Source organism: Vicugna pacos, chromosome X (assembly GCF_048564905.1).
Source record: "Vicugna pacos chromosome X, VicPac4, whole genome shotgun sequence".
Taxonomy (NCBI): domain Eukaryota; kingdom Metazoa; phylum Chordata; class Mammalia; order Artiodactyla; family Camelidae; genus Vicugna; species Vicugna pacos.
This window is the reverse complement of record NC_133023.1, coordinates 11,241,456-11,267,670: the sequence shown is the minus strand read 5'-3', so window position 1 is coordinate 11,267,670 and position 26,215 is coordinate 11,241,456. Positions and strand designations below refer to the sequence as shown.

The following is a 26,215-nucleotide window of genomic DNA, read 5'->3' as shown; positions in this document are numbered from 1 at the left end:
GGGGTTCCGGGCGGCCCACGGGTAACTCCTGCGACGGCCGAGAAGATCCAGCCCCACGGCGGTGCGGAGGGGCGGCCCGCTGGGAAAGCGCCTCCAGGCCGCGGGCAGCACGGCCTGGCGGGCCGCGTCGTGGTCGCGGCGGCGGGGCGGGGCGGCAGGGAGCGAGCTGTCGCTCAGGACCAGGCGGATGCACACGATGGGGCCGTGATCCGCGCCCGGCAGGCGGCTGGTGCTGAGGGCGGGCCTGGGCCGCGGGGGCCGGCGCTCCCGGGCGGGGAGCGGCTGCGTGGCCTTGGCTGTGCCCAGGTAGCTGCTCAGGTAGATGCCCATGATCGCGGGGCGGCGGCGGCGGTGGCGGCGGGGCCTTCGAGGGGCTTCGGCTTCCGCACGTCCTCGGAGTCTTAGACGCGAAGCGCACAGGGCGAGGGCGACGGTTGGCTTCGGCGGTAAGCCCCGCGCACAGGGCGTCGGCTCCGCGAGGCCATCTGGGCACGGGGTCCTGCGCGCGGAGATGCAGCGCCCCGAGGGCATCCGGGCCTCGCGGGCGCCCCTGCTACCTGAGGCGGGGAACCTCCAGCTTCCCACTTCCGCGCGCGCTTGGTCTGGGCCCAGGGGCCTAGGAGTGCCTTGACTTTGCATGTGACGTGAAAGGGAGAAAATAGAATACTTTCTACCAGGTCTGAAAATTACAGAAAATTCACAGATGGGCCCTCTCTTTCATGATTGTAAAAATGAGCATAATGCACTTGAATGCTCCTTTAAGGAAAAAGAGCAAATTTACTTGTATTGGTAAAGGGGATGTGTGTTTTATTCTTCTAGAATGGTTGCTAATGTCACTTACTGCAATTTTGCTCTTAAGGACATGGTGAAAGGCAGTCAGGATTTATGTTTTAGCCCTGACATCTTTGGTTTAATGTGAACTCTCCTATAGTTTTCTACCTTCATACATTCATATACAGATTTTCTCTATCTGAACACTAATGCCATTCCTTTTTTGTCATATCTACTTGTGATCCAGGTATATAGAATAGAATGAGTCACATTTCCAGTTACAGTTGGAAGCAGGTAACCACAAAAACAGTGTTGAAAGCCTGCTGGTAAATGATTATAGCACTTTGGGTTGGAGGTCTGTTACTGAACCAGCTTCAATCCTGGAGTGGGAGAGGGGCAGAAAGTCTGGCAAACAGAGGAAGCAACAGATTTGTCTGGTTCTGAGAGGTGGATGGCTGAATGAGGAGGACACTAAAAAGATCTTGATGCAGAGACACAAAAGGTTTCTTTATCAGAGGTACCCAAATGTTGAGGAAGTGGGGATGCCATCAGCTCACAGGTGATGGACAGTGAGATACCTAACACTTTCTGAGTCATTCTCTTTTTGTCTTTTTTGTGGATTCCTTATTTAAGGAATGATCCCTCAGCGTATGATTTTGAAATAAAGGAAATTTTCTGTATTATTTTCTTCTTAATTTTTTCATAATGGTAGAAATGATTTCATTTGTAACTAAGACACCTCTTAAGATTGTAATAACGTTAGAGTGGAATATCTAATGCAGTTTCATATTTGCTTATAATGCATTTTTTTTCTTCTTATCATCTGCAGGATTTCCCACGTCCTACTTTGCAATGTAACCCAGCGGGTGTCATTCTGGTTTGTGGTTACAGATCCTTCAAAAACTCACACCCTTCCTGCTGTGGAGATACAGTCAGCTATAAGGTAATCACTGCTGAATATGCCTTGTACTGGTGAATCAACTTGATTAATTCAGCTGTTCTCTTAGCTTCTGAGGAATTCTCTCTGCTTCACAGTGATTTATATATTAAGATGTCAAAGATTTCATTTTTGTGGGTTTGTAATAGGAATTAGTGTTGATCACTGGTTCTCCTCCAGGGGCACTTTGACCTCCAAGGGGACATTTGGCAACGCCTGGAGACATTTTTGTTGTATAGTTCTTGGGGGTGGGGGTAGGGAGGCCACCAACATTGAGTAGGCAGAAGTTAGGAATGCAGTTCACATCCCACTCTGCCCAGGACAGCACCTCACAACAAACAGCTATTCGACCCCGAATGTCAGTGTTGTGGTTGAGAAGCCCTGGTTTAAATATTAACCAAGAATGTTTAGTACTGTCTTCTCTGACAAGAACACCTTGTACGGCACTATTGTGTGATGGTTCACCACATGCAGTCTCAAGTCTGAATGCTTAGGTTTTTAATTCTGGCTTCGCCTCTTGCTCACTATTTGAATATAGAAAAGTTACTTCCCCTCCTTTTGCTTCCTCTTATCATCTATAAAACAGGAATAATTATGGTATTTTTCTCTCAGAGTTGTTAAGAAGATTAAATGTAAGGCATTTTGAGGGACAACTCATATCTTTGACTTTTATTTAAAAATCAAGAAAAATATTCACATTTTTTGGGTCTCTAAGGTCTTGCCTTCTTTAGTCACTGTACAGTCTTTACCTTTAAAAGATACTTTTTGGGTGAAAAAGGAAAATCATGACTCTCAAACAAATTAAAAATAAATGCTATCAAAGATTTTATTATCTCATTAATTCATGAGGGAACTAGTAAGAGTTTAAAACCGGTTCAAAGGAGACTTCAAGGAAGCACACAAATATAGGAATTGAGGAATGGTGATGTTCATTTAGGAAGAGATGCCCCAGGCTATCCATCAGGCAGTGTTTCACCAGACATAATTCTCCTTAATTTTCTGTGGACAAGAATCATTTACATTATATCAGTTTTCTACAACCTATACATTTGCAAAATAACTCAAAGATAAAGGTGGAAATTGTCCAGAAAAGTCAGCTTGCTGGGCACTCAGTGATATTTTTCGCCCATTTCAAGTTTTACACATTTTTTCCTGACAGTTCCCCTCCTCCTCTCCTTGGGGTTGTAACAAACTTTCAAAAGTGAAATGTATTCTTTACTTCTCAGAAGCAGAGGATGCAATTTGTTTTTATTTAATGTGTACTTTATTTGTGTCAAAACTTTGAATCCCACACATGATTGGTGTTGGGCAAAGGTATATAGGAAGAACGAGTTCACAAAATAAACTATTTCCTGAAAAGGAAAGAGTGAAACAAAGCAACTCTCCTTACAAAGGGTTTACAAGTTACTGAAATGCGTATTAAACTCTTTACCAAAGAGAAATATCTAGTGAAAGAACTCTTGCTCTTTGTAAAATATTAACATTTAAGATAACAAGTATTTAATCAAATACCCAATGATTTTGTGCGAACAATCATCTATGTTTCTTGCTGAAGCAAAGCCATTGAGGATCTAGACCAATGGTAAATAATTTATACTGCTTTAACAAGACGGTTTTAACTAAATTGTTTCTGCACTTCTGCCACTGAGAATACCGTTAAGACTCACCACTTAGGGAGCAAGAATTAGGAATATTGTATTTTATGAGAAAGGGGATTTTATTCAAGCTCTGTGACCTGAGACGGTTACAAGGTAAATGAAGGCACTCTGGTTAAACCAGGCTTCAGCTAATGTGAGGAGGAGGAGTAAGTATTTGGGATGAAGGTGGAGGATGTAGATGAATATGTTCACAACAAAATGTCTGTTTCAAAGACTCTGGGAGGAGGAGCTATTTAGGTGGCAAGGATGGCTAATAGAATGATAATTTATATCAGGGAATAGATAGGGCTCATCAGGAGTGTATGAAAATAGAGGAAACAGTACCACGAGGGAAGGATTGAGTGGAAAGAAAGGAGATGGTACCTAGAGGGCAGGCAATAAGAATTTCAAGGCTGAAGAATCTATGTGGTTGGACAAAATAATACTCATCCCACCTAATGTTTGCATAATACTTTCTAGTTCACAAGGCATGTTCTGATGCATTTGTGGCATTTAGTATCAACAGTAATCATTTTTGAGTAATTATTATTATCCCTGGTTTATAAATGAGGCTCAGGGAAATGAATTGATTTGCTAAGGTCACCATGCTAGAAAAATAGTGAGGGCTTGAACCCAGGGATACTGCTACCACATCCAGTGATTTTTTTTCCCCTCTACTAGAATATCCACACTTATGGAATTAAGTGAAGGGATGACAGACCAGTTCTAAGATGTCTGTTTTAGATTTACTGTGAAGACTTGACCTTATTCAAGGCCAATCTTGGCTGGAAGATAACCATGGTGATTGACACCTATTGGGGATTTCAGCAGTGGTTGGAGATATAGTTTGTACTGAACTAGAACTTTTAATTAGCCTGAGTGCTAACCAACCAGGTAGACAGAATAAGAATGCAGAGCAACTTTGCATTTCACTCTGAATTATACCTTGGTAGTGGGGTTCATTATTTTGTAGCAAGGTTTGTGTTGCCACATTATCAATATTAAGTTATGAAAAAGGAAAACACTCTGTGGTTTGTTAAAAATTGTGTTAAAATTATCCCCTGCTGTAGATTTTCTGGCTGGAATTCTCCTTCACATTCATGAATAATCATGCCTCCCCATAGATGTTCATTTGCTAAAGAAGGTCTTTCCTGCTACCCTTCTGCTCTCCAGAGATTGTCAAGCTATTACTCTTAGGTTCAAGACCTGTGCTGTCTTATACCATAGTCACCAGCCACATGTAGCTCTCAAGCACTTGAAATGTATCTAGTCCAAGATTAGATATGCTCTAAGTGTAAAGAATTTCAAGGACTTAGCACAAAATAAAATGTGAACCAACTCAGTACTGATTACATGTTGAAATTATACTTTCTTGGATATATATTGGGCAAAAATATATTATTAAAATTAATTTTACCTGTTTCTTTTTACTTTTTAAAGAAATGGAGCTGCTAGAAAATTTTAAGTCACACGTGAGGCTCATATTATATTCTGTTTTTCAGTGCTGCTCTAGATGAACTCAGCTAGTCTAGTGTGAATTCAGTAAAGGCCATACAGTATCTCCAAGAAATCCTCTCACCAAATTTGCAAATTCCAATTAGAAATCACTTATTTCATTTCAGTCAAATAAGTTTTTGCTACCACCCTCTCCCTAACTGTCACCACCACCAAAAGTGCAGATTTTCCCCAGGAAAAGTAACGCATTTACCTTCATATTTTTCTAGACTTTTCGACTCCTAAAGCATCATTTACTTTAGTCATATGGAACTACTTGCAGTTTACAGAACAAATCATACTATGCCATGTCTCCAATTCCTGTGTTCTCTATACAGTCTGGTCTAAAGAATTCCTGCTTGTCCTTCAAAACACAGCTCAAAAGTTGCCTTCTTAGGAAAGCAGCCCTGACTTCTTACTGTGATATACTCACCCTTCTGCTGTGCTCCCACTGTGCCCCTAGTTGGCTCTTTCATAGAACTGTTTCTGCTGCACTGTGATTGTGGAGGGACTGATTGGCCTTTCTTCTAGACTGTGAGCTCCTTGGGTATTTTTATTTCACTTTGTATCTCCAGCACCTAGCACAGTATCTGGTGCTTAGTAAGTTTTCAGCAAATGTTTGTTGAATTGAATGGAAAAAAAAGATCAAATCGATGGATTTGCAGCTGATCCTGACTTCAAGTTTTCTTTTCTGCCCCTGGTTTTCTTTTCTTCTCATGTTTATCACCCACTTTTTACATATTACTTTATCTTTTTGAGCTGTTGGTATTTATGTAAGCCACCTTAAATAGAACTCGGTCATTTTAATCTACATGCTACCCGTCAGAAAATAAAACATGGTGGGCAGAGCTCACAACTCAGGACTTTGGGTTACTTCTAGGATATGCACAACAGTTGGGGGCAGCAGTGCCTAGACAGGCATCTCTCTGGCAGCCGGCAGTGCAGCGTATGAAAAGAAAACCACAGCATGACTGCCCTCATCAAACTGCCTTTTTAACCTGAAGTCTCATGCTAGGGGGATGTCCTGTTTATAGAGATAGTTATAATCATGGAGAAATAAGGCTATACCTTCTGTTTCTAATGTTTCTTCTAACTTGTTTTTAACCATCATTGTGTTTTAGAATGAATAGGAACCGGATCAACAATGCCTTCTTTTTGAATGACCAGACTCTGGAATTTTTAAGAATTCCTTCCACTCTTGCACCACCTACTGACCCACCTGTGCCCATCTGGATTATTATATTTGGTGTGATATTTTGCATTGTCATAGTTGCAACCATGCTATTGATTTTATCAGGAATCCAGCAACATAGAAGGTAAGATATCTAAAGGGAGTGATTTAAAGAGCATTTTCCTTTTGCCCTATGACTTGGAAAAATGAGAGGATTTTCCCTTAGCTGAAGATAAACCCTTATCTGAACCTAAAAAAATTGGTGATTTTCAAAATATTTCTTATGCTCTTGTTTTAATAGACTTTCTGGAGTTCATTGTTCCTTATTTAACTGTGACTCCTTCCATTACTGTCTTTGTTTCTATTCTACACCATGTGAATATTTCATTTCTAGAGTTGATTTTAATATTTGTGTTATGATTTTGTAAGCTGGATATAGAGAGCTAAGCAGACTTTCTGGGTAGGCAGAGTTGATCTTTGGTAGTTATCCACCTCCAGATGCCAGTAGTTCCACAGGCCTTTTCATGCCTCCCCACCTTGGCCTGCCTCTTCCAATGTCTGCAGCTGCCATCTTGTGCCATGTACTTTTGTGGTGTTTTATACTTCCCACCCCTTGATAGACGGTAATCCCTCTAGTGCCTATGATTTTATATAGACCCGTGGCCTTTGAATCAACTCCCTTCATCAAAATCACCTGGAACACTTGTTTAAAATGTAGGTTCCTTTTCCCTACCACAGACCCACTAATGTCAACTATCTGAAGGAGATGCATTTTTTAAAATTGAAGTATAGTTGGTGTACAATTGGAGGAGATGCATTTGAATGAATATCTAGGCTATTCTAATTCACTTAGTTTGAGAGCTTCCAATTTAACTATTTACATATAGATTCCCGTTCCTGAAGTTCATTTGCCTGGATTCTGGGGCACGTGCAAACTTTGCTGTCTAAATTGTTGATATTACTTCAAGAGAGAATTTCCTACCAGTGGGAGAGTTACTAAGGTAGAGAAGAGGCAAGATTTCTCAGTACAGTGAAAGGAGAAAATACTTTTGTTTGCAAGTACCTCTGATCCAGAGATGAAGTGGAGAGGGTCTTCAACTCTTTAGTAGACATTTTGATGCTTCTAAACCTTCCTTTCTGGTAAGTGGGAATCACAAGAACATGAATTGGTTTTCTGAAAGATGGGTGCCCACACAGGATGTGCGGGTTATGTTTGGCCAAGTATGTATTCACGTACGTGTTTCTCCTGAGCTTTTCTAGTTTCCATATGTTTCACCCTGATTGCTAGCAGAAGGTAATCATTTTAAATTTGGGGCTTTGCAATTTTTTTCACAAATAGTAACTGAAGTGCTATGGAATAAATATGATTTATGTCTAGTTCCTAAATTAAACTCAAAAGATTAAGATCAAGTTGTAGTTGCTTAATTTTCTTTTTTTTATTTTTTAAGCTTTTTTGGAGAGGGGGGTAATTAGGTCTGTTTATTTATTTATTTAAAATTTTTTAATGGACGTACCCGGGATTGAACCCAGGACTTTGCACAAGCTAAGCATGCTCTCTACCATTGAGTTATACCCTCCCCCTTCTTGCTTGATTTTGTTGATCTTGGCATGACAAATAATACTAAGAGACTTGATACAAATTGTTCATTTGTATCCATTAAGAAATAGTCTCTTGCAGTATTTGAATACCTTTATTTAATATCTTTAAGTATCCTGAAATGCTATGATTCTGTGGTTTCTAACAGTTGTAACCTTTGTGAATTCACCTCATCTCCTTGGTTGCCAGTTTCCTCACTAGTGAGATATAGTGTAGGAGTTAGAAGAATGGACTCTGGAGATAGACTGCTTAAATTCAAAGTATTTATTGCCTAGACTCTGCTCCTGTGCATAATCCATTAACTGTGGATATCAGGAAGCACAAGCAATGAGTCAGGGAAACCAAGCTCAACAGAATATGGTTTGTGGTGCTCGAGTTAAGTTGGTTAAATTTTTCTTTACTGTCTGTGCATAAATAACTTTGCTAGAGTGACAATGGGGTACATTAGAAATAATTCATTTGGTGGAATCAAAAGAGTTAATGCGGTAGCGTGCTTACAGTAGTGCCTGGTGCACAGTGAGCGCTCAATAAGTGTTAGCTGTTACTAGTATTTTATTATCCTGCCACTTGTTGGTCTTTCAGCTAGTTTGCACTGGGATCAGCTATCTCTTTCCTTCTGAGTAGATTCTGCAGTAATATAATAATTGGGTGTGTAGCATCATAATCTGTTGCCTGGGAGAAGTGAGGCTGTTGTCACAACCTTGCCTTCACAAATTTATTTCGTGTTCAAACTAGGAAAGCAGATGGACAGATCTCCTGTGTAAACCTGGACAGCATCAATAATTAGCAAATACAGTCAGGACAGTTATGATAACCCTCTGAAGATAAATTGATTTGTTGTGTTTTACGTCTGATACAATCTGTGGTGGGTTTCTCTTGGGTAAAGTATTGCTCCAAAGGTGAGGAGAGAGTGCAGTTGGAGTGGGAGAGCCCTGATAATTGTGATGAAAGCCTTTTCTAATTGTAGGAAAGATGGGAGTTACCCCTCAAAGCCTTTAGTATTAAGGAAGACAAAGATTTGCTCAAGAATTCAATCCACACATTAGATAATAAATGGACATAATTTCTGTGACAAAATCTTAAACCTAGAAGACAAGGAGGGAATACAGTGTCATCTAAATTACCATTCTGCCTCTACGAAGAAGAGTGCCAGTGTCATTTAAGATATATGCGTATTTAAACTTACTATTGAGCTTTAACAATTCTGTGAGGTGTGTCAATACAGCTTTGCATTGATTATTCAGAACCACTGGGTGGAAAGTGTGCAGTCATTGGGGCCCAAACTAGTTGAACTCAAATACTAACTATACCCTTTAGCTGAATGATTTTGGTTGAGTCATCTAATTTCCATGGGTCTGTTTCTCCACCTGTAATAAGGAGATAATGCCTCATGGAGCTTCCATGGGGATTGGGTGAGGTAAATATGTATAAAGTACCCAGGATATAATATGCACTAAATAAACAGTAACTGTTATCATTCAAGATGAAGTTAACCTATTTCTGTGATTAAGGGATACTAGAAAAGGATCTCTTTTCCATCCAGATGTTCCCACCAGACTGTAGAAAATTTTCCAGTTCAATGGCTCATTTCTTGGGATTTTATTAGTTAACGAACACCTATCTTAAAAGGCAAATGATCTTCTTAGGTCTGCTGGTTACTATAATAGCAGTAAGCTAGCTAACCAGCTCTCTAAAAAAAATACCTGATTTGTAGCATTTGCCGACTTCTTATGAAGTCTGGAATTTCTGAATATTTAACAGTCACCTCTTGTAAACCTGTACTAGCCAGTTTCAGGACTCTATTACAGCTGCCACCTTTTCGTGAGATAATTTGAGGAGATTACCTCTCTGTTACCATCTACTGAGAATAGGAGTTTGTGGAAATGAGAGATTTGTTGAAGGAAAAAAGTTGGGAAAGTTTTTTTTTTTAACCTTTGGGCAACAATTAGGGAGTTGAATAGGTGGGAAGGCAACGAAGATGAGCTGCATATACTTCACAATGATGTTTGTACTAAATCTGTGTCTAGCTGTAGCCTGGAAGTAGATATTTCAGTTCTCTGGTTAGCTTTATGATGCTGGTGATGATGATAATGATGGTGGTGATAATGGCACTGGTGATGGTAGATGATGATGGTGACAATGATGATTGTGATGGTGAGGGTAATGTGATAATGGTAATGATCATGAAGTTGCTGATGTGAGGTGTGTTTTAGTTGAAAGAGCACTGGATCAGTACTCTCAGTTTCGGGTTCCAGTCTCAGGCCCTGGCATTTATTAGCTGAATGGCCTTGATCTGGTGACATATGGATAATGAGGATAATATTTTCTTAAATAGTTAGGATGATGGGAAGACAAGATTAGAGAATACACACAAGTGCTTTATGCACTGGAAGGTGTTCTATCAATGTAAAATACTATAGCACCACCATCAAAAAGCAGTTACAAAGTGCTAATTCTATATAACCTGGCACTTTGTGCTATAAAAGGAGAGTCACAGCACAATTTCAGACTTTCATGTATATGGTAGGATTAATTCATGAATCCCATACATAAGCAGATTGTTATAATGTTAGGGTCCTTAACAATGATATAAATCCATCTCTCCAGAAGCCAAGGCCCAGAGAGATAAAAATATCTTATTCCTTTATTGACTATCCGTTCTGTGATAGGAGATATAGAACTATATAGAACCATCTCTTCCATACTGTGGAAGAGACGTACATAGATAACATGGATGGTCCTTGTCTACAAGGAGATTATAATCTTATAGTTGGTAACAAAGCGAGGTCAAGGACTCAGGACCCAGAACCCTAGCTAATCCTCACAGTTGAACAGAGTCACTAGTAAATTCACTTGGTTTATTTCTGGTTATATTTCTATTCCCATAAAGTCAATAGTAACAGAAGGGCATTTGGATTTCTATACATCTTTTCACACAAGGCGCTGCGACTCAGCCAACATTTTCATATACTGAAATTTTACATTCTTATAAAGTCTTAAATGAACAAATAGTCTTGAAAATAGAATTGTAAATAAAATCAGAACTATTAGAGCTAATAATTGTTTTACTTTGCTGTTCTTAAATGTACACACTCAATAAGCAATCTAACATGTGTTTTGAGTGAAGCCTGGGGAGATTAAATAGAGTTCTATCTGGGTCCGCTCCTTTCACCAGTCTTGTCCCATTCTGAAAGACAAGTTGCTCCACATATTTGAATCTCAGCTCCTTCATTTGAAAAACAGGGATAATAATAAAATCTGTATAGTGTTTGCAATAGGAATTAGATGAGATGATGTGTACACTTAGTCTGGCTTCTGCCATGTAATAGGTACTGGTTTCTGTTGGTTTTGCTATCACAGGGCTGATAAAAAGTGATCTGCCTACAAGCAGTCATATGGTTAGAAAGTAGGGGTCCCAGTATTTAAACCAGATGGGCTTGATGCCAAAGCCCACCAGTCTCACTGTGCTGTAGTGCCTACTGAAATTATTCCAGCAACACTGCTATTTTCCTCAGGAATCATCCATACTGATTATGATGACAGTCCCAATTCCCCAATAATTAAAATCATATTTGTCCTTGGTTGCTTTTCTGGCTGTTCTTGGGCCTTGGCTTTTCAGCCCTATCTTGTTTGAAAGGAGATAGAAATACTCTTTCTGCTTTTAGCTGCTACTACTTTGTCTTTGGCAAACCCAAATTAAAGGTTTGTTCCAACCCTGCATCAGACCAGTCTATTGGCACCATTTTTCTAACAGCATTTGCTCACTTTGTGTCTCTGTGTCACATTTTGGTAATTCTTGCAATATTTCAAACACTTTCATTATTATTATATTTGTAATGGTGATCTGTGATCAGTGATGTTACTGTTGGTGATCAATTGTTGTTGACCTTGCTATTGGAATTATTTTGGGGCTCCACAGACCATGCCCATATAATGCTGAGTGTTGTGTATTCTGACTGCTCCACTGTTCTCCATCTTCTCCTTCTCCTGAGGCCTCCCTATTCCCTGAGACACAATAATATTGAAATCAGGCCAATTAATAACCCTACAATGACCTCCAAGTGTTCAAGTGAAAGGAAATGTCAGAAGTCTCTCACTTTAAATCAAAAGCTAGAGATGACTAAGCTTAATGAGGAAGGCATGTTGAAAGCCAAGATAAGCTGACAGCTAGGCCTCTTGCACCAGTTAGCCAAGTTTTGAAAGCAAGGGAAAAGTTCTTGAAGGAAATAAAAAGTGCTACTCCAGTGAACACACAAATGATAAGAAAGCGAAACAGCTTTATTGCTGATGTGGAGAAAGTTTTAGTAGTCTGGATGGAAGATCAAACCAGCCACAACATTCCCTTAAGCCGAAGCCTAATCCAGAGCAAGGCCCTAACTTTCTCCAATCCTATGAAGACTAAGAAAGGTGAGGAAGCTGCAAAAGAAAAGTTTGAAGCTACCAGAGTTTGGTTCATGAGGTTTGAGGAAAGAAACCATCTCCATAATATGAAAGTGCAGCATGAAGCAGCAAGTGCTGATGTAGAAGCTGCAGGAAGTTATCCAGGAGATCTAGCTCAGATCATTCATGAAGGTGGCTACACTAAACAGCAGATTTTCAAGGTAGATGAAACAGCCTTCTATTGGAAGAAGATGCATCTAGGAATTCCATAGCTAGAGAGGAGAAGGCAGTGCCTGGCCTCAAAGCTTCAAAGGACAGTCTGACTCTCTTGTTAGGGGCCACTGCAGCTGGTGACTTTAGGTTGTAGCCAGTCCTCACTTACCATTCTGAAAATCCTAGGGCCCTTAAAAATTATGATAAATCTACTTTGTGTGTGCTCTATAAATGGAACAACAAAGCCTGGATGACAGCACATCTGTTTACATGGCTCACTGGATATTTTAAGGCCATTGTTGAGACCTCCTACTCAGGAGAAAAGACTCCTTTCAAAATATTACTGCTCGTTGACAATGCACCTGGTCACCTCGGCTCTGATGGGGCTGGACAACAGGATTGTTGTTGCTTTCAGGCCTGCTACCACAACATCTGTTCTGCAGCTCATGGATCAAGGAGCAACTCCAAGTCTTATTATTTAAGAAATACATTTTGTAAGACTGTAGCTGCCCTGAAAAGTGATTCCTCTGATGGATCCAGGCAAAGTAAATTGAAAACCTTCTGGAAAGGATTCAGCATTCTAGATGCCATTAAGATCATTCACGATTCATGGGAAGAGGTCCAAATATCAACATACATAGGAGTTTTGAAGAAATGAATTCTAACCCTCAGGGATGACTTTGAGGGGTTTAAGGTGTCAGTCGAGGAAGTAACTGGAGATGTGGTAGAAATTGCAAGAGAACTAGAAATGGAGCCTAAATATATGACTGAATTGCTGCCCTGTCATGATAAAACTTTAACAGATGATGAGTTGCTTCTTATGAATGAGCCAAAAAGGTGGTTTCTTGAGAAGGAGTCTACTCCTGGTGAAGGTGCTGTAAAGATAGTTGAAATGACAACAAGGGATTTAGAATATAACATAAACTTAGTTAATAAAGCAGCAGCAGAGTTTGAGAGGACTGACTCCAATTTTGAAAGAAGTTCTACTGGAGGTAAAATGCTATCAAACAGCATTGCATGCTACAGAGAAATCAGTCAGAAAAGGAAGAGTCAACTGAAGCTGCAAGCTTCACTCTTGTTTTATTTTAAGGAATTGCCACAGCCACCTCAGCCTTCAGCAGCCACCACCCTGATCAGTCAGCAGCCATCAGCATTGAGGCAAGACCCTCCACCAGCAAAAAGATTACGACTTGCTGAAGACTCAGACAATGGTTAGCATTTTTTAGCTCTAAAGTATTTTGAAATTAAGATATGTACAATTTTTTAGACATCATGCTATTGCACATTTAATAGACTACAATACAGTATAAATGTAACTTTTATATGCACTGGGAATCCAAAACATTCATCTGGCTGGCTTTATTGTGGTCATTTGGAACCAAACCTGCATTATCTCCAAGGTGTGCCTTTACTTTTTCTGTCCCCTCTTTTGCCCCTCTTCTCTCTGGACTTAGGAGAAATACCCACTCTAAAGGCTCCTAAGAGCTAGTTTCAGGTGTTTGAGTCATGGGTTTGTTTTTCTTTTTAATACTCTTCCTGAATCACCTGACATTGCAGGAACAGCAGAAGTCATTAGCACTCAATTTTATTCTTCAGTAGAAAGAATTCATGTTTTTAGCAGAACATTGAGTCAGAATGATCCTAAAAGATAATTAAGTTTTATTATTCTTACAGCAATGCGCAGGCAGTGAAACAGTTTATTACAGGACACACTACGAAATGTGACAAAGGGCTGTATTACTGTTAGATAACCTTTGAGCTTCTTATCACGTCCACCAGCCCACAAATTAGTGACACTGCAGTTTGTGAAGCCCAGCAATGCCAAGACTCTGAACAACTGGATCTAAGGTCACAAAAGAATAATATGTACCTAATTTGCCTTAAACACAGCTCAGATTGATAAATTTCCACAGCGATTTCATTCAGAATCATTTTGGTTGAGAAATCCTTCTAAAGAAGAGAACCTTGTCTTCGTCCATTTGCAGCTCCCTTTTTAGTTCTTCCCCATTCCTTTGTGATGCCCAGTGGATTATTTTTCCTTTGTGGTTGGGGACGGGGAGGCAAGATTTCTTGCCATGATCTGCCAAGCATCCAGCTCTCAGCGATTTTTCTTCTAACACCATAAAAATATTTTTTAACTGAGGAAACTGGCAGATGAACACTGGCAACCATTATTTCTAAGACTACCATTGCATTTCCACCTACCTCAGGATGCTCCATCTACTAAGATTTTTATAATATGAATTTCATACTTACATACACAAATTTCAGGGTAGAACTTGACTGTTTAAAATCTGATAAGAATGGATTGCCAAGATGGCGGAGTAGAAGGATGCATAGCTCATCCTCTCCCACAAGTACACCAAAAATTACACCCACAGATGAAACAATTCACACAAAATACCTACTGAACTTTGGCAGAATATCTCTTACTTCAGAAATACAAGAGGCTTCCTCACAAAAACGGGTAAATAACAAGTTTCTTCTGTATGGCATAGGGAACTGTATTCAATATCTTGTAGTAACCTATAATGAAAAAGAATATGAAAATGAATATATGTATGTACATGTATAACTGAAACATTATGCTGTATAGCAGAAATTGTCACATTATAAACTGACTATATTTCAATAAAAAATTGAAAGCTATTTATTACTCACTACAAACCTGATGAGGAATGATTTTGGGAGAAATTGCATGAGCTAGGCATTTTTGATGATAATTTATAAATATACATTTGTCACTAGGGTGTTATTCCTACTGAAATATCTTCTCTCTTTTATAACCCATCAAAATGAGGGAGGGAGGATGAGTGAAATTTGGCCTTTTTCTTTTTTACTGAGCCCTTTCTTTTCACTTTAGAGCAAGAACTGTGTCTCTTCCAACACACAGTAGGCACTCAAAACATAGTTACTAAATGAATGTTGGATACTATGAATGGAAGTGATGTGTTTGATGGTTATAGAATGTCAATTGCCTTTGCTTTCTGGAGGACATGGAAAGTGATGATATCCCTGTCTACAGGAGGAGGGACCAAAATATTCTAGTCCTCTGGTAGGTGATTTCACCTGGCTGGAGGACCCATCATGCCACCCCAACCAGCACTGATTGCTGGTCACTTATGCTTGGAATGGACAGTGCAGTGTCTTCACCCTGAGGAAGGGAAAACACAGCAACCTGTTCTTACCCAGGTCTCTGGGACTACAGCCCCCAACTTCCACTGCTGGCATTGGGCCTGTAGTGACACATTTTGACATTTGACAGTGGCATGTATAATGACAAAATACTTTCAAGTGATGACAGTGAGCTCTACAGTATTGCAACGCTATTTTACTTTTCTTTATGAGCTCCACCTATTTGAAAGTATCTAATAAATCATCAGTAAACCCGAGAAAAATCTACTCTAACTCCTAATTCCTAAGGTATGAAAATGAGTATTTTCCTCCATTCATTTGAAAAAAATATCTAGAGATACAAGAAATATCATGTGTGTGTATTTCCTCTTTTCCTTCCTTCCTTCCCTCTTTCTCTTGTGGTGGACCCCATTCAAAATCAACCTTGGACTCCTGTCTGAGTAACTTTGCCCAAAGCATAAGTCCATCCATCCATCCATCCATTTGTTTGTTCCATCTCTTAACTACCATCCATTCATCCATCCATCCACCCATCCATTTATCGACCTATTGATTTATCATCCAGCCAAACAATCATTGATCTACATTCATTGATCCAGCCATTTATCTGTCTGTCTAACTAGCTAGCCAGCCACTCATATGTGTGTCCATCCAACTCTAAGCCCATTAGTTGAGTGGCTACTCTATGCTGAGTCCAGTTCAGCTGTTTTACAAAATATCTTTTAATTTGGATTTGTCTGATTAGTTCCTCCTGAGAGATTCAGATCAAAAAGAGTTGGTGATGGAGTGAGGCAGGGACACAGAACACAGAATTTTATTAAAAAAATTATCTATCTATCTACCCATATGTGTGTGTGTGTATATATATATACATATATATATATATGTGTGTGTGTGTGTGTGTGTGTATATATATATATATATTTATTCTTGGTACATCACATTTGGAGGCACTTGCCAATTTGTCTCATTGTTAGTGATGTTCACCAAATTTCTCCCTTTTCAAAATACAAATGTCTCTTTATGATATGTACATTGCTTATAAGGGTGTTACATCGAGACCCTGTGAATATCCTGTTCCCTAATCATCTCACTGAAGGGTTTAGTATCCATTGATGAGCCTCCTTAGAATCAATTATTATATGGTGCTTTTCTTTTTCTGTTACAGCTTCTATATTAGTTGTCATTCTTTTGTAAACAAGAGCTGTCTTTTCGCTCTCCCTTCTTCCACCATATTCTTTAAAGACTTTAAAATGGATTCTCATGTAGGACTAATAGGAAACTACCTTAATCATCAATAGAGCATCTTCACCACCTCCTCACCCACTAGAGACTCACTAAGGCTCTAAGGGACTTTCATAATGATGGGAGTCCATCCTGGTCACCACAGCAATGTCCACCATCCCAGCCATGTGATCCATTCAGGTCTGCCTCTTTGGGGTTTCCACAGATTTCTGGGACAAGAGAATCTTTGACAAGTCTGGGAGCCTCATGCCTAACATCATGCCTCCATGGTGCCCCAACATCTAACTTGTGATAATCCTCAGGGAAATTCTTCTTCCCCCTGGCTGCCTAGAGGTACCCACATCTCTTTTCTCCCCCACCTCTATGAAATCAAGCATAATTGGCTCAGTGTCTTGGTCTTTCACAAAAGACAGGAACACTCTTTAAATTCAAGGCTACAACTTTCCATACTTCAAGGAAATATTAACGACCTGGTTATCACTTGTGTTGGGTAGCAGGGTCTACAAAGGGTCTGAGAATAAGTAACTTAAAAATGTATCCTGTTATATAGAGTGTTTTGGAATGACCTGGAATTATAGCTATGAGTTGTAATGTAATTAGTAAAATGTGTTCTGAGTTCCAAAAACCTGACTCACAGATGAATGCAGCTGTTCTGTAATGAGTAGAGTCAACAGTGCTGTCTACAATTTATAGTGGTTATGTCCTTTCTACAAAGTAATATGGATTTACTTCTTGATATCTCATTTAAATCTGATTTTTATTCAACATTTGCAGATCATTAACTTGCAAATATTATAAGAGGAATTTATTACTTTTTAAAATTCAGTTTTTCTTAAATTGTTCTCCTAGAGTTATGTCTTTAACTTGCCAAGTTATACATTTTCTTCACATTCTGTCACGCAGTTTGTGTGTGTGAATGTACATGCCTGTACATGTGTATGTGTGTTTGTATACAAGCATTTGTTCATATACATATTCATATATATTCTACTATTCCAAATAAAACCACTTGTTCTGATATGTGTGTGTGTGTATATATACATATATATATAATCCATGCAGACTTCTAATCTTGATAGCGTCTTTTTTTACCTCATCAGCTCTTTATGATCTTTGAAATTTATTTTAAAATACACATCATCAATTTTTCCATTATTCTACGGTTTCTCTTCCCCTTCTTGATCTCCATGCTTGTACAGAAGACCATGCTTTCTCTTCCTAGATGCCAATCATTCTCTTTATGTGCATTCAGGAAGAATGAAGGACCGTCTGAGATGGAAGACACTGAAGATAAGTGTGAAAACACAATCACAGTTGAAAATGGCATCCCCTGTGATCCCCTGGACATGAAGGGAGGACACATCAATGATGCCTTTATGACAGAGGATGAGCGGCTCACCCCTCTCTGAAGGGCTGCTGTTTTGCTTCCCCATGAAACTCAACACTTGTTTCTGTGCAACTGCTGAACATCACAATTTATCAAAGGCAGATTATATATTTTGTTTCACCATTCTTCTTTTGTAAGAAATTTTAAATGGGCATGAAATTGAAAGGCAATGAATTATACCCATGAAGACCATTGAAATCATAAGTGGTTGACCATTCAAAATGTTCTGAAATATTTCTCTGACAACAGAGTGTGTAAGTGTAGTCATGTAGTGTTTGTAGTTATTGGTGTTAAAGTGCATTAGTATTTAAGCATCTCCAGAAATAAGGTCAGACCAGTACACACACACACACACACACACACACACACACACACACACACACATATATATATATAATCTCACATTTTGAAGACCTAAGAAAATTTTTTCCAGTGGATAATGCCTGTAATACAGTATATAAATCATGGACAATGGGCCCTTTTTGAATATCACTTACATCACTTTGTATATGACTAGATAAGCAAGAACAACAAGTAATTACTGTAAATGAGATGGATAAAAATGGGAGTGTTGACACACAATGTGGAATTTGATCCTATTATCATAACGACAGTTGCTTATATGTATTTTCTGACTACCAGTCTCTAATAGGGCAGCTCTATTCATTGATTATTTCCACAATTTGTAAAAGTACAATCTATGCTAATTTAATAAAGTACTAAACATCTCTTTTTGATTAAGTGACTGATTGTGGTCTGAGATTTATTTTGACACTGCGGAACATACTAGGCCTAATTTTTTTTTATGTTGTCTTTAACCTGCTCTTCAGCCCTAGAAATGAATTCTTTTTGTTGTATGTATCCTTGCTTGAAGACACCTTGTAGTTTTTAGATGTGATTTTACTTCCAGTTAGGCCGTGTGTCATTTTAACTGCTGATAATAAATATTATACATTTATTAACAGAAAGAAAATTTGCTGCTCACTCTCCCAGTGCCATCACCCATAGTTGGTGTTACAGCAGTAGTCTCTCACTCCCTTCCCTGCCTCCAGTGAATACAAACTCTAAGATGAGTCATTGCATACACAAGGTTTATGGGGGCGTGATCTCAGGAGATACACCTGTAAGAAGTGAGGAAGGCAAGTGTGGCAGACAGACTCTAAGGTGTCTGCCATCTCCTGATGTTCACGCCTTCATATCATTCCCCCTCCTTGAGTGAGGGGACCTGTGACTTGCTTCTAATGAACAGAATACAGCAAAGGTGTCACTCCTATGATTAGCTTATATTATGTCTGAGTCTGTCTTGCTAGCAGACTTGTTCTAGAGACTCTCCTTGCTGGCTTAAGTGGCCATGCTGAGAAAGCCTACATGGAAGAAACTGTGAGCAGCCTCTAGAAATTGCTGGTGGCTGGCCTCTCAGCACCAAAGACAGCCTCCAACCAGCGGCCAACAAGAAGCTGGAGTCCTCAGTCCTACAACCACAAGGAAATGAGTTCTGTCAACAACTGGAGTGAGTCTGGAAGCAGATTTTTCCCCAGTCAAGTCTCCAGATGAGAATGCAGTCTGGCGAACACTTTGATTGCAGCCTAAGCAGAGGACCCAGTTAAGCTGGGGCCAGACTCCTGACCCATGGACATTGTGAGATGAGAAATGTTTGTTTTTTAAGCCACTAAGTTTGTGGTCAAGTGTTATGCAGCAATAGGAAACTAATCAAGTAGGATCAAGCAGAGGGAGAAGTGACCAGAAATATGGTTACATCAGAGGCCTCAGCCAGTCCTGCAGGGAGCTTAGGAGCTGAGGTTGTCCCTGACTAGCTAATGTGGCTGGATCTTTGTATCTCCACATTAGCCAGGTATGGCCATGGGTGCTCTCTGGGAGAGAATCTCCCCTTGGAAAAGGCAGTTCCCTGAGGCTGAGGGCAATTCTCATTGAAGGACTCAGCTCTGAGCCTTCAAAAGCCAATATTTCCAGAAGCTAGGTATGGGTATGTGGGCCCTGAAGGGGGTGCCTGGTGGACCCCCAGGTCCATTGATTGCATTGTAGCTTGGATGAATATCCAAAATGCAAACCTGATTCTGTGGTTTCCTAACAGAAAAGCTTTTAAAAATGGTTTCTTATTCTCTTTAGGAGAAAGCCAGATTCCTTAACACAGGGCCTGCTGCAGTTTGATTCCCACTTTCTTCTCTAACTTCATCTTTCACCCTTCTCCCCTTTCTGTCGCTCTGTCTCTCTCTCTTCCACCCAATCATAAAAGATCTCTCACTTCTCACAGGCCTTTGACCAAGCTGTTCCCTCTCCCTGGAACACGCTGCCCTGTCTTCCAGCCACTCCTCCAGCTTGTCCTTAGAGTTTCTCTCACTTAAACCTCTCATCCTCCTAGAAGTCTTTGCTGGACCTCCAGGTTTTGTGCTCCTAGACTGCCCAGATAATGATACTCATCTCATTATGCTAGAAGTATACTACATTTAAATGCGTTTTTGTACAAGAAGGAGACCACAAAGGCAAGAGTGCTCTGGGGCCCACCTAAGTCTTCTAATACAGCCTTGTCTCCATAAATGTTTTCATAACTCGCTTCACTTTCCTCCTACCTCTAACCAGATAGAATTAACCATTGCCTTGTAACCTCACCATATCTATACATCTTTTCAGCTAAATGATTATATTTCATTTTTTTTATTTGTTTACAATTCTGTCTTCACACTAAATGTTATGTGTTTAGTAGCAGTGTTCAAGTCACTTAGCACAGTGCCTTGTCTTCCTATTTCATTCCCTTCCTTTCTCTCTTCCTTCTTTCTTTCCCTTAATCTGTGATGGTGAGCAAAATTGAAAACAGCCCCTACCCGCATGGAGCTGAAAGTGTACATAGTCAGAGCTCAATAAATGTGTGCTAATAAACAAGCAAATGAGATGGTGGCTGTTGCAAGCTCATAGTCATCCCTTCTGAGAGCAAAGCCTACACCCTCTCTGTACGTGGAGGAGTTTGAATTTGTGGGTGCAACTTTTTTGACTTGGGAACCATATGGTCTTTAAAATTATTAGGACTTTCTTGTTTTTAGGAGAGGAATGAGATTTCAGTTGGCAGTATATTTTTACTAAAGAACTGTTTTCTATCTTACATCCTTTTGAGTTGTATACTCCAGAATAGGTTAGCTTTGCATATAGAATTGGTGAAACATCATCTGAATTCTGTCACTGTGCACTAGTAAGCATAATCCCAAACATGCATTCTCAAGAGGGTGGAAGTTGTTCTTGGTAGGGAGAAAAAAAGTTTAGATATTGCAATGATTTATAGTCCTCTGAAGGACCACAGTACATAAACAGATAAAAAGTATATCTATGGTATTAAAATTTCCTATATGAGCTATTAGAAAAAAATGTCTGAGAAGTCTGAATAATGGAAAAGAAAAGAGTGAGAAATACTGATCCTAGATAAGCTTCTTGTTTTGAAGGTGTGGGATGAACCAATTTGATCGCTAGATCATTTTCTTTACTGGCTGTTTATCCTGAAGCTGAGGGCATTTGTTTCACTTGCAAAGGTCTGCTCCACTAAATATCCTTGTTGGGGAAGTTTTCCATGCTAGCAGAGATGTGCTGTAAACTTGACAATCAATATAACAGCAAAATGGAGCTTATATCTCCTGCCTACGGCCTTTGACAAATACTCTGGGTAATCAGAGAGCAGTCAATCATCAACTGTACCTTGAATCTTTAATTTAATTATCCTGTAATGTCCCAGAAGGGGACACATTGCAAGATGATATGTACTGGAAGTAAAATGTTGTAAAGCAAGTGAAAAAACAGCTGTCACTCCAGTCTCCAAGTCCTTAGCAAAAACTATGATGAAACTGGAAAGACGGAAGCATCTGAAAATCAGGTCACTACAGAAAAAATTAGCTGAGATAGTAATATCTGGACTTGCTACACAGAAGAAATGTAAATGCAAGTAACTTGTTTTCCACAAGGACTAACCAAGATAGCACATCACTATATCAAAGAATGCAGTGAGCTCTTGCATTTAGAATGATATGTGATCAGAGTCCAGATATTAATATCACCAAGCGAAGTATACACATTTATCATCCCTGGATAAGGAATAAAAAATAGGAGCGAACACAGGTTAAGAATCAAAAAGAGTATAAAATCCCTCAGAGTCCAAATTCCTAGTACTTATTTCAAAGTCATGGGGCCCCTTAACATAGTATTTTGTTTTCAATTTTGCATCTTGTTTTCTTTCATAAAAAATATTACATGTCTAGTTACCTCAATTACATAAGAAAATGTATGATAATTTTCTTTCCCTCTTTCCTACTATCCTTCCTTTGCCCTTCCCTCTGGCCCTTCCTTCCTTCCTTCCTTCCTTTCTACCTCCCTGCCTCAAGAATTTATTGAATGGACATTCTATGTAAGGTAAGATGCTAGATTCAGGAAATAAAAAACAAAATTTCCTAGAAGCGACCTGTTCATTATTTATGATATGGTTAAGTTTATTACTAAGAATACCATTCTCTTTTAGGAAATTTTGGTTTGAATGAGTGAATAATTTCTAGTTATTATTTTTTTTACATTTTTTTTTACTGAGCTATGGTCATTTTACAATGTTGTATCAAATTCCAGTGTAAAGCACAATTTTTCAGCTACGCATGAACATACATATATTCATTGTCACATTTTTGTTCACTGTGAGCTACCACAAGATCTTGTATATATTTCTCTGTGCTATACAGTATAATCTTGTTTATCTATTCTGCACATGCCTGTCAGTATCTACAAATTTTGAAATCCCAGTCTGTCCCTTCCCACCCCCCACCCCCTTGGCAATCACAAGTTTGTATTCTATGTCTATGAGTCTGTTCCTGTTTTGTATTTATGTTCTTTTTATTTCTTCAGATTCTACATATGAGCCTTCTCATATGGTATTTTTCTTTCTATTTCTGGCTTACTTCACTTAGAATGATTTATTGAGATTTTTTGCTCTTTGTTTTCACAGCATTGTTTGAAAATGAATTGTTTTTAAACATTTTTTATTGATTTATAATCATTTTACAATGTTGTGTCAAATTCCAGTGTTCAGCACAATTTTTCAGTCATTCATGGACATATACACACTCATTGTCACATTTTTTTCCTCTCTGAGTTATCATAACATTTTGTATATATTTCCCTGTGCTATACAGTGTAATCTTGTTTATCTATTCTACAATTTTGAAATCCCAGTCTATCCCTTCCCACCCTCCACCCCCCTGGTAACCACAAGTCTGTACTCTCTGTCTGTGAGTCTATTTCTGTCCTGTATTTATGCTTTGTTTTTGTTTGTTTGTTTTTGTTTTTGTTTTTTTTAGATTCCACATATGAGCAATCTCATATGGTATTTTTCTTTCTCTTTCTGGCTTACTTCACTTAGAATAACATTCTCCAGGAGCATCCATGTTGCTGCAAATGGTATTATGTTGTCAGGTTTTATGGCTGAGTAGTATTCCATTGTATAAATATACCACACCTTCTTTATCCAGTCACCTGTTGATGGACATTTAGGCTGTTTCCATGTTTTGGCTATTGTAAATAGTGCTGCTATGAACATTGGGGTGCAGGTGTCATCCTGAAGTAGATTTCCTTCTGGATATATGCCCAGGAGTGGGATTCCTGGGTCATATGGTAAGTCTATTCCTAGTCTTTTGAGGAATCTCCATTGGCCCCTTTTGCAAAACTTAGTAAAAGTTCAATGAAGACTCATGTGTTGATCACTCCTGGAATTCATTTGTCCTTCTAAATGATTAGTTCCTAGCCCACCATAACTAGTGAACACTGAAGAAGTGTGGCAATACTCAGTTTGTATCAAGGTTGCATTTGAAAACTTAAGAGGGTGAACCAGGCAATTTCCTGTAGTTTAAGCTATTAGTTTGCTAGTCAATTCTTTGGAATTTAGGAAAGATGTTCCCCTTGTAAATAGGTCATACATGCTAAGACAGCCTTCAGGCCAGCTCACAGGAAAGTATTAACTCATGATGTAGCTGAATTATTGTACATTATGATGTAAAATATTAGAAGACAAACTGTCATAATACTAGCAATTTAATAGAAACAAACCAAAAAAGAAGACAATTTATTAAGAACCAACTTTGATTGTATTTTATTGTCAGTGCTTGAGGGCAAGGAGGTTTTAATGGAAGGATAAGGAAGTACATGGAACTAGTAAAAGGAATTTTCCTCTGAAGACCCCCTAAAGGATGTTGATCCTGGCTGATTAAAAATTAGGTCTCTATTCACTGTCTTGGCTTAAAATTGATAGTGAAACTTCTCAGCTTGAGGCCATAAAGAGGGATAAGGGTTTATTTAAGGGAAATATTTTACTATATGAATGATTCATAGCTACAATGGCTTAATCTCAGAAGTAGATAACTACCCATCTAATAAGACAGCTACACATAGATCAAACATCTATTTGAATTTTCAACCCAAATAAATTTTTTAAAAAAACACTACAAAACTCTGCCAGTGTAATTGCAAGGAAAAAGACTTTCAAGTATGTACACATGACTTCTAGCCCCAGCAATGCCTCATTTTCCCCCAGAGGATATAATCCTGTATAATCCCTGAAGAGACAGAGACAGAGAGACAGAGAGACAGAGAGAGGGAAACTTGTGGTAACTTGGCTATTTTTCCCAGTGTTAATTAACTTCAATTCAGTTAGTAATGATGATCATGGTTTTAAATGATTACTCTTTCTTTTGGCTCACTATTACTGAACCAGTTGACATTTGTTGAATCAACTAGTCTCCCAATCAGTTCAGTTAAAAAATTCTATATGACTGGATGGACAAGCTGTTTTGTTGAATAAACTAGTCAATATGGTAGAACTTTCTGCATCCAGTCAAATTCTAATGATACTGAGACTTTCCTGTATTGAAGATGAGTGCCTGTGGCTTGCCAGGTATGTGGGGATGAGTCACCCATCCTATTTCTTCATTCCTTGAAGTTCTTACAAGCAAAGTCTCAAAGGTCCCTGGGAGCACCGGGCCACAAGCCAGCAGTAGAACAATTCATCCCTATGATAAGGCTTTTGGCATTTAGTTATCACAATTCCAGGTAATCTAACATGATTTCTGAAGGACTAAAAATTTAAACCGATAAATGCAGGAACTAAAATCTGTTTGCTCCGAAGTCACAGAGGCTTGCCAATGTTAATATCTTTGTCATCATTCCAAGGGTGGCTGAGGCTTATATTAAATTCTAATCACTTATTATAGTATTTGCTTGCTAGATTATCATCTACTTAGCTATAAAGGGGAATACCAAGGTTCATTTTAGTAGAACAGTGATTACAGAAAGACTCACATTACAGTTTCAGACGTAGTGCCTTGACACAGCACGTTCCAATAGATAAGGAAAAAAAGCCACCTATAAAACTTCCCCAAGGATTATCAGGAATCCTTCGGAGAGAATTGTGAGTGTGTAGGGGCTGGAAATCAGTATACTTGGCAATTTTTCTCAGAGTTTTGTAGTTCTTTTTTACTTTGTGTTGAAAATCCAAACAGATGCCTTTCATATCTATGTATTCCCTTTCATGCCCTCCCTGCCAGATCTGTTTCTTTCCAGATAGATAGGTTGTCTTAAGATTTAGTCATTGTCTTTGTTTGTTTGTTACAGGACAGAAATAGACTCACAGACAGAGAATACAGACTTGTGGTTGCCAGGGGGGTGGAGGGTGGGAAGGGATAGACTGGGATTTCAAAATTGTAGAATAGATAAACAAGATTACACTGTATAGCACAGGGAAATATACACAAAATTTTATGATAACTCACAGAGAAAAAAATGTGACAATGAGTGTGTATATGTCCATGAATGACTGAAAAATTGTGCTGAACACTGGAATTTGACACAACATTGTAAAATGATTATAAATCAATAAAAAATGTTAAAAAAATTAAAAAAGCAAAAGAATAGAAGAAAAAAAAGATTTAGTCATTGTCGATATGAATATCCATATTGTAAATATTTTCCCTCAATAAATCTTTTGTTCTTTTCTTTGTGAACTCAAGTTAAATTGTTTTAATATCATTTTATCTGAAGAATAAATGTTTTAGTCACAAGGTTCATTTTATTCACTAATTTTTATTGCTTCTCATTATTTTATTCAAAGGCAAGTATTACTAAACCTACTTAACAAAAGAAATGGCTGAGTGAATTTAAATATCCTGCCTGAAATCATGCAGCATTTTAAAATGTTCACACATTATTAGAGGGTTCG

General features: G+C 38.8%; 1 protein-coding gene across 6 annotated transcripts in view; it reads left to right on the top strand.

Moving 5' to 3' along the window:
* CLTRN (collectrin, amino acid transport regulator) overlaps positions 1-18,602 on the top strand; it is a 128,708-nt gene extending 110,106 nt beyond the window's left edge. For all 6 annotated transcript variants that reach the window (XM_072956757.1, XM_031671197.2, XM_072956756.1 and 3 more), the window contains 3 exons: positions 1,601-1,714; positions 5,961-6,155; positions 17,833-18,602. In XM_072956757.1, coding sequence (XP_072812858.1) covers positions 1,601-1,714; positions 5,961-6,155; positions 17,833-17,989 — 466 coding nt within the window. In that variant the 3' untranslated portion in view covers positions 17,990-18,602. The remainder of the gene's footprint in view (positions 1-1,600; positions 1,715-5,960; positions 6,156-17,832) is intronic.
* Positions 18,603-26,215: the final 7,613 nt, after the last annotated feature.